Source organism: Convolutriloba macropyga, chromosome 8 (genome assembly GCF_964194025.1).
Source record: "Convolutriloba macropyga chromosome 8, txConMacr16.3, whole genome shotgun sequence".
Classification (NCBI taxonomy): domain Eukaryota; kingdom Metazoa; phylum Xenacoelomorpha; order Acoela; family Convolutidae; genus Convolutriloba; species Convolutriloba macropyga.
The window spans coordinates 14,495,197-14,509,362 of NC_134475.1; the positions used below are offsets into that span (position 1 = coordinate 14,495,197).

Consider the following 14,166-nt stretch of genomic DNA (forward strand, 5'->3'; position numbering starts at 1 on the left):
TAAACAATCTTGTTCAATTATTTTACATTAGATTTGAGCTTTTACTATAAGTTAATAGAAATTTTGTTGCCTGATATACAGTAAGAATGGATATCTTTTAGTGTGGAGATATCTGTGTACGTCCATAGGGACGTTACTCACTCTAATATTTTGACACTCCAAATAATAACCAGAACAGCTTTGTTCACAAACACCAGAAATGAATGAAAGTTAGATCTCATTAGTAAAACATTTATTTTCTGTTCTGTAAACTCAATTGATTATGATATAACGCCCCAGTTTTCTCATTAATGGACTTCGCCTTGCTAGCAATATCTATTTGCGGTTTTAGAAGCGAAAAAAATTGACACTAGTTACCAGAGTTTTCAATAAAACGTCTCCTAAAAATTTAATAAATAATTAAAACATATATAAGAAACTTAACGAAAATTTGTTCTCTTGAGGCATTAAATACAAGGCCGCTAGTGGTCTCCTGAAACCAAAAAATATTGGGGTTTCGTGCTACGCATAATTGTTTTTGTCTAATGTTCTTTTTAAATGAAAAATGTTTAAAAAACAATTTTTCTTTGGAATTTTTTTTTTATTTTTCTTTAAAAAATGCCTTACTAAATTTAAAAAACCTGATTTTGTCTACTCTATGGACACCAGAGTGGTAGTCTGACTAGCTGGCACCCGATAGGCCACCAAGCTATCCGTTGCTGTTAATGAAAACACAAAAAAATTCAAGATAAAAACCGGAATTTTGAAAAAATTTGTGAGCTCTAATGCAAAAATTTAAAATCGCAAATAAATCATTTTTTTTCTTTTTTGAAGATTTATTTTCTTCAAACATGATCAAGTACATGTCAAATGACCAAACGGACTACTTCAAACTGATAGAAAACTTTTTTTAAAAATTTTCGATTTTTGAATAAGTACCGTCTCATCGATATTACCGATAAAAACATTTAAAAAATTCAAAAGTTTTGGCCTTTCTATGGTCAAAATCTCAAAAAAAGCTTTTTTTGGTAAAAAAAAACTGTTCACTGAGTTTTGAGAGTTTTTTAGTCCAATAATGAGATTTTTAGAAAAAAAAAATTATTGGTTGAATCAGCAGTCCTAGATTGCTTTTAGACCTACTCCTGGACAGTTACTAATGAAAGAGAGGGTTCCAATTCTTTTTTTCTTCTTATTTCATTTTTTTTTATATTTTTAAAATTTTTTTCTTGAATATCGATTTTTTTTTATTTTGATAATAAAAAAATTGCTGAAAAAAACTTTTCGGACAACATTTTATTGATGCGCAAGTCAATACATGCTCTTAAAACTCTTTTGGCCCTGAGCATTTCACAGACTTATAAGCTAACTCCCTAGTAGCCTTTTTAATGACAAAAAACAAGTCCTCAAAACGACAAGAAAAAACGAGTAGTTTCCAACATTTTTTTGGAAGAAGTTCTTGTTCTCATACATTTTAGAGGATGTTTCTTGCTTCACATAACCAAACGCTCACGTTATTATTATGATTGCATAACATAATACTTGAAACTTCAAATTAAACACTATATTACAAATATTAGTCTAGAAATTGTCTCATGTTGCAAAGTTATGTTATATCAAATTGCCCGGGAATGTGTTCCACCAGAAAGGAAACTCGTAGTAATTAGCTAACAATTCCAAGAACCGTTGAAGCTCTATATCAGATTCATTGAAGTTAGGAACAATTTCCGCAATGAACTGAAGAAGTTCAAAATTTTCCTCACTTTCAGTTTCAACATAATGGTGACTATCGTCAACAAAGACAATTCTTATGGTTAGGGAAGTTAGCCGAGGTGACAAGGGATCGCGTCCATAACTGAGTACAATTTCTTCCACCCACTTTTTCTTCCAAAGAAAGGAAAGAGAAGTTATCCTTAGTTCTTCCATAGCTACTAAAAAGACAAGAAATAATGTTTTATGAGAGTGCTTACGGCTCTATAACCACTTCCAGTTCCAATTCAAATATGAAAGTGAACATAAAACCGTTTTAAACCCAGTTAAACAAAGCAAAATTAGAATTTTGTCGGTCTTCACATTACAACAATCTGCTCAAAGCAATTCTAATGAGTAAATATTTTTTGAGTCTACGTTTTCTTGAGCTTACTCATAAACGTACCAAATGGAATCAATTTCACGGTTTTTGATTTGATCATTATAATCTTCCACACACTTCTGCCTCCTGTTCCTATTCTATGGTACACAAAAATCAAAGTTCTGGCTTACCATTTTCTTGGGAGCCGCTAATTTGCCACTTTGATCTCTTTCCGGTTTCTTATACCTCTTCAACACATAATTTAAACAAGTGACACGCTTATAATTGCTAGTGAACATGAAATTGGTATGTGAGGTCTATGACGTAAGACAATTTCAAAGTATCTGGTATAACTGACATCAAATAATGGGTTCTACGGAAAATTCATTTCGTTCTTTTGCGTTGTTAAAGTAAAGCCTTACTTTGAAAGTACTCTCAGAAAAACCTTCCTAAACAATCATGCAGGAACAGTGTTCAATTTGCACCAAAATTTTGATGGAAAGCGAAGTTTACGACGCCATCAAGCTACGGCTCATGACATGCCAACAAACAACAAAACGTTCACCTGCAATTATTGCGGCTTTAAGTCGCCCTCTCTTGCGGGTATGACGCAACACTCACGATTAAAGCATGGAGGCAGGAAAATCAGTCACTGTGCTTACTGTAGAAAAGCATTCTCAGAAAGAAACGAATATGATGACCATATGAAAATTCTTCATGGACTACCCTCTTGGGATGCTAAAGGGTACAGCGGGCCACTTCCAACTAGTGCGGGTATAAAGGGTAACTTGAAAACTGTGAAGCTTCCGGCAGCAAGAGTAGAGCAGGATTTTTTGGAATACGTGATGGATCAGAAGCCCAATATTGATAAAATCGTGGACAAGAAGACCAAAGTTGGACCGCAAAAAGTTCAACTGGTGGCTCACATTACAATGAGGAAAGAGTCTGAAGATGAAGAAGAGGAAGCAAAGGAAATCGATTTCTTTATTAACTCTGATATGTTGTTAATTTACCCCAGTGAGGGGTTAAGTGAAGACCAGTTCAATACGAAGTTGGACCGAATGATGAATAGAATTTTCTCATTCACTTCAAACGGAAGTGGGTGGAGATTTAGGATGGTGAACTCATTCGAAGTTAAACTAGCAAGATTTGCTCCTATTAGACATGGGACGTACATCGCCTTGCCAACAAAGTTTCAATCAGAACGGTCGCTTCTTAATATAAGAAACCCTGGAGATCCTAACTGCTTCCTCTATTGCTTTACAGCAGCATACCACAACCATTTTGGACCGTCTTTGTGAATAATAGCACAACATGGCGAATGAAAACGAGTTCAAATCTCTACAGTTCATCAAACCCAAATGCTCACCAAGCACACGGTTCATATCAAATACCAATGCCAACAGACCAGAATGGAATCTTTGAGAACGAGAACAACGTACAAGTCAACGTCTTTCGGTGAGTATTTTTTCTTTTCTTTTCTTTACTTACCTTGAAAAACAGTTAAACAAACTCGCACTAATGCAAAACTGATTTTTTTTTCCAACTCACGTAAAAAAAAGTTCAACCTTGTTTTATTTAGATTAAACGAGAACGAAGAGTTGGTACCGTTCAGAATATCAAAGCGAGTTGACCAAGACTTTATCATAGATCTGTTACTTCTATGCGATGGTAACCAATTTCACTATGTACTGATAACAGATCTCTGTCGATTGGCCCAAAAAGTACGTGGCAGAACAGTTGACCAACGCCAACGAATCTGTCGAAATTGCTTTCACATCTGCAGAAACAAAAATTACTTCGAAAACATCAAAAAACTTGTTGTGAACATGAGTCAGCTGTCATTAAAATGCCCAGTGGAAATTCTGTCAAACTTCGGTTCAATAATCTTCAAGCTCGACATTTTGCACCAATTGTGCTCTATTTCGATCTTGAATCAATTCTTGTGCCTGTTGTCAGTGCAAGCAACAATCCGTTACTTAGTAGATCTGATGATGTTGAAAAACACATTCCGTCTGGATACTGTTTGGTTGCTATAGAACAGCACACACAACAAGAGAAAATGTTCAAGCTGGAATGGTCAGAAAATTGCATTTCAGACTTTCTCAAAGTCTTAGAAAAAGTTGCCCGGGATATGCATTTCAAAAAACAGCAAAATCGTTTTTTCAAGGGTAATGTGGATACAACTTTGAACTCGGATGATTGCTGGCTTTGTGGAGAACAGTTTGGTGTTTCCACCGAAATCAGCAACGACAAGTCAAAAGTTCTCGACCACTGCCATTATACAGGAGAATTCCTCGGTTGGGCGCATAGCAGATGCAACCTGAAAAAGCGAGCGCTCGATTTCACTACAGTTGTAGCGCAAAACTTGAGCAACTATGATCTTCATCATCTCTGTCTCCAATTACATGAATGTAATCCCTCAAACCAGATACGTGGTATCCCTACAACGGACGAAAAGTACATCAGCTTGTGTTTAAGGGTGCATATAACCGACTATATCAACGAAAGTGGTTGGAAAGTGGGCGTGTATGAAGAAATGAGGTTTATAGATTCGTTTCGTTTCATGGGAGTGTCTTTGGAAAAACTAGTCTCTCTCTTACCAGATGACGCTTTCAAAATCGTGAGACAATATTTTGCTCAAAAATTCAGTGACAACCAAACCAAATTGTTGGAGCAGAAAGGATTTTATCCCTAGAGCTACATAAATTCATTTGAGGTATTCAAGAAAAAACCTTCCCCCTTTGAGCAAATGGGGCAATACATTATGCGTTGGAAAGGTTACAATGACTACTGAAAATCTCCAGCACGCAAAAAAAGTATTCGAAGAATTCCATTGTCAAAATTTGGGCGACTATCATGATTTGTATTTAACGAGCGATACGCTTCTGCTAGCAGCTTTTTTTGAGCAGTTTCGGAAGGTATGTTAAAATTGTTATGGCCTAGATAGCGCCCAGTATTTTTCAGCGCCTAACCTAGCTGGAGACGCGTTACTCAAAACTTGTTCGCCCGATATTGATCTGTTCTCGGAAAGAGAGCATTTGGATATGCCAGAAAACTTTTTACGAGGAGGGATGTCTTCGGTCTTTTCGCAGCGTCTATTCAATGCAAGTAATAAGTATTTGGAAAATTTTGACGAATCAACGGAAAACACATTTGGCTTCATGATAGACGCCAACAACCTATACGGCGGCGTGATGCAAAAGTTTCCCTTACCTGAGAAAAATTTCGAACTTACCGACCAAGTCGAGCTCTCTCAGATCCTAACGACGCCCAGTGATTTACAAGTGGGATATATAGTCGAAGCAGATTTGGAGTACCCTCAAGAGCTCCACACTGAACACAGTGATTTCCCACTCGCTCCAACAAGAGAGTCGGTAAAAACGTGTTGGTTTAGCAATTATCAGACAGAATTGCTCAAAAAGATGGGTAAAAATGTGCCGAACAACAATAAATAATTACAAACGCTCTACGACAAAAAACGCAACTACGTTTTACACTACTTGACGCTCCAATTTTATGTTCAGCTGGGCCTAAGGATGATAAAAATTCATCAAGTTCTGAAGTTTGATCAGTCACGCTGGATGACTCCGTATGTTGAGCTTAATAGTCAACGAAGAGCTCAAGCATCAAATAAGTTTGAGGAAAACTTCTATAAGTTAATGGTGAATAGCGTGTATGGAAAAACATGCGAAGGTCTGAGAAACCGAATGAGTGTTTTTGTTGTTAGAGACGAAGACGATTTATTGGAGAAAACTTTAAAACACAATTTCATATCCTTCAAAACCATCGAATCTAATGTTGCTCTAGTTACGACTAGGAATACTACTATTCACTGGACGAAGCCTAGAATTTTTGGAGTGTCAATTTTAGACTTGTCTAAAATGTATATGTTCCGATTCCATTATCTTTTAATGAAACAACATTTCAACTGTACGCTTCTTTACAGTGATACGGACTCGTTAACATATAAAATTTCAACTGAAGATCTGTACAAAAATCTTGAGGAAAATCTTGAGCTAGTCGATGAGTTTGATTTTTCAAATTATTCAGAGTCGTCTAAACTCTGTAGCACAGAAAATCAGAAGAAAGTACTTAAATTTAAAGATGAGTTACATGGATTGCCAATGGTTGGGTTTGTGGGACTGAAAGCAAAAATGTACTCTATTTTGTCGTTGGGTAAGTACATTAAGCCTTTTTTCCAAAAAAGTGGACATAAAATTCCACAAGGTTGATAAAACTAAGCTCAGTAAGCGTAAAAGCAGTTTAGTGGAGAAAATTTGGTTTTGAAGAAAAAATTAATGTTAAATGTATCTTATGAAAACTTTACTTTCAGGGGGACAGAAGAAAAGTATGAAGGGTATCACAAAGCCTGCTCAAACTCTATTCAGTCACAAAAAGTTCGAGGAAGTGCTGAACAACAGGGCCACCGAAAGGGCTCTCAACTACCGGATAAGTTCTAAATGTCATTAAATTTACACAACAAGAATCAATTAAATCTGTCTTTCTTGTTACGATGACAAGCGTTATATTTTTGGAAACGGGGTAACAACACTGCCCTATGGTCATTTCGAATTAGCCGAGGATTTCTTCTACCGTCAAATTTTAAACGATATGAGCTGGGCAACAGATCTTAGGGGTATATCTTCTGGTGGGGAAACAGTTGAATATCTTAATTCAAGCACTCCGCATACCTTCAAATTTTAAACGATATGAGCTGGGCAACAGATCTTAGGGGTATATCTTCTGTTGTGGAAAGAGTTGAATATCTTAATTCAAGCACTCCACAACGAGTTTCAAGTGCAAGCGATATCAATAAAAGTTTAACTCCAGTTGACTGGGGTTTCCTTCAACGCCAATATTCACTCTCCGAGCTGGAGGATATTTCCTCTGATATTTTACCGGACAGCTCAACTCCGGATAGAAACGAATTCATTTTATCAGAGGCCAAGGAGTCACCAGAAGCAATTAACCCTCCCCCCCTCGAAAAAAAACGCAAACGCACACGTTTATTTGAAAGTGACTCTTCGTCTAATTAAGCAAATACTGTATATTTTATTCTCATTTCAGCTTACACGAGTATTGTATTCCTTAATTATAAAAAGAACTGTTGAGTACGTCATATAGTGACTTATAGTTATGACTTAACCATTTCTGCAACCCAGTTTGTTTCGTTTCTTTTGTTCTTTAAATCTTGCGCCCAGGCTAAACTGAGCCCTGTTAATAGATATTTAAAAGTAATTTGTATTTGTTTGGAGCCGCAGAGGGCACTTTTAGAGATATCATTCAACACTTGATGAAAACCGAGTGCTAAGTACAAACAAGAAACGGCGGTACAATAAACAAAACTGAGTGTTTTATTGATTTCCAGCTTTGAACTGGAAAATGTTAAAAAAACAAAATGGAAAGTAAAGTGAAATGCTGTGAAAGGAAAGGAACGTTCGAGAGAATAACATTCATGAACATGCTTTCTGAACAATTTATATATTAAACGGGGTGGGACAAAAAAGTGTTACTGGGAATTTCACGGGGTGGGACAAAAAAGTGTTACTGGGATTTTCACGGGATGGGACAAAATAGCGTTACTGGGAGTTTCACGGGGTGGGACAAAAAAGTGTTACTGGGATTTTCACGGGATGGGACAAAATAGCGTTACTGGGAATTTCACGGGGTGGGACAAAAAAGTGTTACTGGGAGTTTCACGGGGTGGGACAAAAGTCCCATCCCGTTAAATTCCCAGTACCCCTTTTTTGTCCCCCCCCTCCCCCCCCCCCGTTAAATTCCCAGTAAATAACATTACTACTGCTGTTTTATCAATTTCAAATCGAATTACCTAATACAATTGTTTCCATATGCCAAACGTTACGGATATTCAAACCATTTGGCTGTTTTTCAGTTTAATTTCATAATCCTGTGGACAAAACTACGGATTAAATTCAAAATGGCTAACTTTTTCCATCATTGAAGCCCGCCTGTGCGTGAACTTCATCTCGGTCTCTTTTAGTCCATTGAAGTTGATCATAACTCAAAAAAGCATAGCAGTATCTGTATTTTTCACAAGCCAGTGCAATTTGAAAGGTGTTCAACATGTCAATATTTTGTGAAAAATACCCAACTCTGTACCATGTTGCAACAATTACCCATGATGGAAAAAAGTTTCGATCAGATAAATACGTGGTTGTTTTTGCTGATAGATCTCTTCTGGTCGCCATAGATGAGTCAACTCGCCAATAGATTTTGTTATAATAATCAGATGAGCTGCCCGGTCGATTGTCAAGGTCTTGCCAAAATGCAGCAATCATTGCAATGTCTTCTATAGGAAACGGGTCGGGTATGTATGTTGACTTCGCTCCAGAAAACGAAATAAACCCATTGTTGCACACCCAAAAACTCGAATACTGTGCACCGTAAAAATTGAAAGGGGAATTTAGAGTGATCTGTGCCCCACAGCCATCGTCAGTTTTCGGGTTCAAACCATCAATATGTGGGCCGTAATCCAGCAAAAGGGTGGCAAATGAAAAACCAAGACCAATTGCTGAAAACATTATGAGCTCAATCCAAGCTGCCATCCTCTCCAAAACTAGAAGTAATTTTTATTTTTTATCAGTGGGTCTAGGAAATAAACCCCCACGGAAAAAAAACCACTTAACTTTAGATAGGAAATAAACCCCCACGGAAAAAAAACCCCACGGAATTAAACCCCCATGGAAAAAAACCCCCATTTTAAAATTGAATTTCGGTTGTGATAATTTGTTCGGTTGTGATATAGTTTCATATCAAGTCCCACGGGACGCTGAGGCATGGCCAAACGCGCTAAATGCGCAGCTCTTTAATAGTAAAGTGGGGGTTTATTTCCGTGGGGGTTTATTTCCGTGGGGGTTTATTTCCGTGGGGGTTTATTTCCGTGGGGGTTTATTTCCTATTTAAAACAAAGTGGGGGTTTTTATCCGTGGGGGTTTATTTCCGCAACCGTTTATCAGTTTAGAACCTTGGCTGACTCTCATACAAAAATCCCGGTAATGCAATACCCATGAAAACGTTTCCTGGCGTTCAAAATTGTTTTTCTCTTTTTATGATATCCTGGTACGGATATCCTATTTCGGAAATAAAACCCTCACGCAAAAATTGGACCCAATTGTGAGATAAACAAACACCGAAGAGAAATACCACAAGTCAAAATACGCCCAAGAAAAAACCCGATGGAAAAAATAAACCCCTACTTGACTATTCTAGGTAAACAAGGCAGATTAATGTTAAAGGGTCCGTTCTTTCGGTTGGAATTTAATTTCAAGAACCAAAGCTATTCCTATAAGAAATAATCAATGATTTGTATAATCATGGGACATTGTCTATGATTCTTGTACGAATACTAGGAAATGTCAACCCAGGCAACTATCAAAAATGGGCAACCAAACAATTGTCAATGAAAGCAATCAATTAATAATGGTCTCACAGAACTATCAGAAGCCGAATATTTACAACACGGATAACAAAGGTTACAGTACCGTTATCATTTCAGAGCTCAGCTTGGTAATATCTTAGGCAAATTAAATGTCGCACGTATTAAGATACTATTTGACTTGCTAAACGAAATGGTTATTCAAAATGGGCAACTTTGCCTTTTATAACTTGTTATCCATTAACGGGCAGCTTTTGGACAAAATCACATGCCCAATTAGATCCGTAGAAAACTCTTTAAGACAGGTTCGGAGTAAATAAAAAAACCGCAAAAGAACTCAATATTTTTTACGACTGGTCACCAAAAAAGGGCTACACACTAAGAAATTAATGTTTGTTATAAAAGATAAAGTCGATATCACTAAAAGCTATTGGATCAGACATACAATGATTAGAGATTACTCTCGGACCATTTTTGTAATTCAACATTTCATGATCCGGGAGGCAAAAAACATTTTGTGTCGTGAATTTTTTCGTGCTCAACTTAGATCGAAAATCAGATTTTGATAATGTGATCTTATTTGAAATTCTGTTTGCCTATTTTGAATTGATCACGAATCCTGTTGAAAGATATTACTTTTGTTCCAACGGTTGCAACTGTGTGGGCCCATAATAGGCAACTTTTAGGCTTCATAAATTTAAACACAATTTCTTTTGAAAAATTTTTAGTGGGTGTCTGAATTTCGATCTTATTCCTTCCAGCACTGTCATTGATTCCCACTTGACTTGTCTCTCACCTGGCTTCTTAATGAGGTAAAATGAACTTTCGCTTTGGGTGTTAATTCGTGGGTTTTTGACTTTGAAATCTTGATGTCTGATTTTTTAAAAATGCAACTTTGTTAAATATTGACAGCAACTTTTGTTACAATGTCCTGCACTTTTTGCGGCAAGTCTTATAAAGTATCTAGTGGTCCACAAGAACTTTTTTCTATTAGCCAGCATTTAATGTTCTATTTGTTACTCAATCTCGTATTTGCATTGTTGACAAATCTCATACATATCATTTCTACATATCGCTATTTTTACTAATTGCAGGTTGTTTTCTATCCAATTAATTCAATGAGCCCTATAAAATTTGTTGTAAAACAATTTGCTGTGATAGTTTGTCTTTGGTCAGTTCTGGCTCTTTTCTGTTATTTTGTCTGATATAAGTTGTTAAAAAAGTATGAAATGCTGTCTAATGACCAATTTTCTGATCAATTTCGTAAAATAGAACTTGATAGCCAGATTTTAACTCTTTCAGTTCTTCAAATAGTTTTCCAGGGCTTGTCGCTATTTCTTTACACCGGTTGACTTCCATCCATCACTAATACATAAAAACTTATGCACTAACTATTTTTTTCAATTGAAAATAGCATTTCAAATTCCCTAAAGGCAACTGAATAACAGATTAAAGGAGCAGAACTCATTTTAGAGCAATATTACAAAAAAATGGCACTTATATTGAAAATTTGGTGTTCGATTTGTTACCTTATATTTTAATGTCATCGTTGATTGCTTTCAACATGTTTTGTATATTCTTTTAGTAAAACGTTCTAATTTAGTCAATTTTTGCCGACGCTGTGAAAATTAAAAAATTCTGACGCTCTGAAATAATGTATTAATTTTTGTTTTTGACCATTTTTTTTTCTTTTTGTTGTTTTCTACAATAATTTAATTTGAAAAAATATATTACATTCATTCTATCGCCCGGGATAACGATCTGGTTACCGAATTCGTTGTTTGACTACGTGTTACAAAAACATTTTTGCCCATGAATTTCTGAAAAATCACTAGAACTTTTACCCTTGGCATCATTTTGTGACAATTTTTTAATTATTGCAAGCGCATCACACCAAAAAACTTCTACACCTACTATATCCGACTTAAATTAAGGCGAAAACTCTATTAAAGTAAAAAAAAATTAGGTCAGATGTGATGCATCCATTTTTTTGCAGTCAAAGGTAGTTTTAACTTATTTGTAGTGAAGGATAGTTTCCCTATTTTGTATGATATCAGTTGAAATTTTTTTGATGTTTTTAAATATTTGAATCGTAAATGCAGTTCCAATTTAATTTTTATAAATAAATTTTATTCGATTCCTTTAGATGGGAGTGCTATAGCTTTGTTAAATGTGAAGGTTTGATTAACATACAAAAAAACAGAGAACACAATTTAAAATTTCAAAATGATGTAAGGTCATTTTTTGTAAACTGCTCTTCAATACTAGTCATGAAATACTTTCTGGGAAATACTCTTAAATCTCGGCAAAACGTTTGAATAATAGCTTAATTAGAAATTGCTTCTAGTCTGCAAACTTCCCACAACCTACGGTTTGACAATAAAAATTTATTAGTATCAAATTAAGATTTTAAAATCAAAGTTTCAAACAAATCCAAGCCTATTGAAACACCTCGTGAAATCCATTACAAATCATAACATTTTTTGTTCAAAAATACTGTTTTCATCTCTAATAGTACTCAAGCAAGATTATTTTAAAACTCTTTGCTCTGCCAAGTTCTTTTCATACCTAATATTGATGACGGACGGTTTTCGAATAAATAATTATGGTCAGCGAAGGTCTTTTCTTGCCGAATATTGTTCAGTGAAAGTTTGCTCATAACTACTATTATTCAAGGAAGGCCTTTTGTACAGAGATAAATATTGCAGAGATAAATATTCTTATACTTAATTTTGGCCAATGAAGATTTGGCATACCTAATTTTGGTAAAAGATGGTCATTGCATACACGATGTTTATCGGGGAAGGTCATGCCTAATATGGGACAGGGAAGGTCTTTTCATAACTAATATTGGTCAAGGAAAGTCTTCCCAAATTAAACATTGGTAGGCAGAGGCCTTTTCAGTCTAAATTTTGGCCAGGGAAGGTCTTTTCGTACGCAATATTGGTCAAAGAAAAGCTTTTTACAACTAATTTTAGCCAGGGAAAGTTTAACATACACAATTGATGTCAGGAGGTTCTTTTCATGCTTAATATTGTTCAAGTAAGGTTGTTTTTTACCTAATTTTGGTCAAAAAAGGTCTTAACGTTCCTCATATACTGGCAACAAAAATCGGGAAAATGACTCCATTATGACGTACCATTTGTGGTATCCTGCAGGTGGAAGTTGCATGTTTTAAGAAATAACTTTTAAGTACATTGAGCAGGTTTAAAGAATGAGGAGGTGGTCAAAGGGCAAGGTATGGTCTGATCAGAGTCCGCTTGGGAGTGGCAACGTCTGATCAGAGACGGCTACAGTCGTACACAAAACGCATTGTTTCTTGTGTCGCATGATGATCTTAACAGAAGGCAAAGTCTAGAAATGGTCTGATCAGAGGTTACTTTGCTGTGTCTCCTCAATCTGGGTAATAGGGATCATTAAGCTCTGATAGTCCTCTGTATAGTCTGATAGGTGGTGAGACTAATCTTTAAGCCTAATGCGTAAAATATCAATTATAGATGATCATTTCTCGCCCGGGCCGAGGCGTTCACCCGTATTCCACCATTATTAAGCAAGAATAAGGGCTTAAAACCAATTCTACCCTTAATTAGCAGGAAAAGGAGTGTAAGAGCTTAATTTTGAGGAAATTACACATTTTTAACACTCTTCTCCAATATTTAGTTGACCCTTATTACACTCCTAAGAATACACTATGATTACCCTCATTAGTCCACTTTTATTACAATCTTTGTTCTGGGTGTGGAAGTGTGTGAAAGCGGAGAGTTATGCAACATATGCACTGAATCTGTGAAAATTATTTTTGAAAAGTGCTGCAATATTAAAAAAAATATCCAACAAACAACCGAATTTTGAGCAAAAAGCGAGCAATTTTTGGCCAAAACTAACTGAGAAGTTTTTCCTTGTTTTGTTCTATAAACATCTTCTCTTCTAATAGCATAGCAAAGCTCAACTAACCGTCATTACGCCAATACCCAAAGTTTTTAAAATTTTTTCCCTAATAAGCTGTAATGAAGCCGCTATTTTAGGGGAAAATCCTCGGCCCGGGAGCGAGGAAAGGAAACAGTTCCAAGCTATATAACTATAAGTTTAAATAGCACTTGATCGTCGTTGTGTATAAAATGTAATGTCACTCGAGTGGGTGTCGAAATAGAACAGTTCCCTACTTTCACTCTTTAAGATAGTTCGGTTTTCAATGATTAAGTTTAAGTTCCTGTTTTATCCACCACCGCCAAACACCCCGATAAGTGCCAGGGCTGCAAACCCGGCTGCTTCGCCCGCTCTCTGGGCACGTCTGGCAACGTCACTGTTTGCATTCGGGAAACAGCTGAGCCCAAAACAAAATGCGCAGAAACACACAAAGAAGCAAACAGATGCCAGCAAAACCCCAACAATGACGAGAATTGTTACAAAAAGGGCAAGTGGGAATAGGAAAACAGCTTGGAATGCGATAGCTGATATAGCGAAGGGCATATCGCAGGCGCGGAAACAATCCCAATCCAAGTTTCGATCAGAAAGGCTGCTGTTGACCAAAAACTGGTTCTGAAGTTGTCCTTTGGTATTGACGTCCAGACATGACCTCTCAAACCCGGGGCTGACAAAATGACATACTTTTCCAACTACTCGCGCGGAATGTTATTAAAACATTTGGTAAAATTTTTCATGGCTCACTAAAAATGAAAAATTAAAAATCAGTTGGTTGCAGAATACTTTTTTATTTTTT

The 14,166-nt window shown here is 36.2% G+C and overlaps 1 protein-coding gene across 7 annotated transcripts in view; it reads right to left on the minus strand.

Moving 5' to 3' along the window:
- The window catches only part of LOC142344496 (mucin-like protein), a 68,701-nt gene extending 59,105 nt beyond the window's left edge, over nt 1-9,596 (minus strand). For 2 of the 7 annotated variants that reach the window (XM_075396176.1, XM_075396170.1), the window contains exons 1-2: nt 9,036-9,089; nt 7,998-8,627 (exon numbers count right to left, since the gene is read on the minus strand). In XM_075396176.1, coding sequence (XP_075252291.1) covers nt 7,998-8,627; nt 9,036-9,051 — 646 coding nt within the window. In that variant the 5' untranslated portion in view covers nt 9,052-9,089. Of the gene's footprint in view, nt 1-7,997; nt 8,628-9,035; nt 9,090-9,267 lie in introns of those variants that run through there. The other 5 variants (XM_075396175.1, XM_075396172.1, XM_075396171.1 and 2 more) reach the window with 5 other exon arrangements.
- Between the last annotated feature and the right edge of the window lie 4,570 nt (nt 9,597-14,166).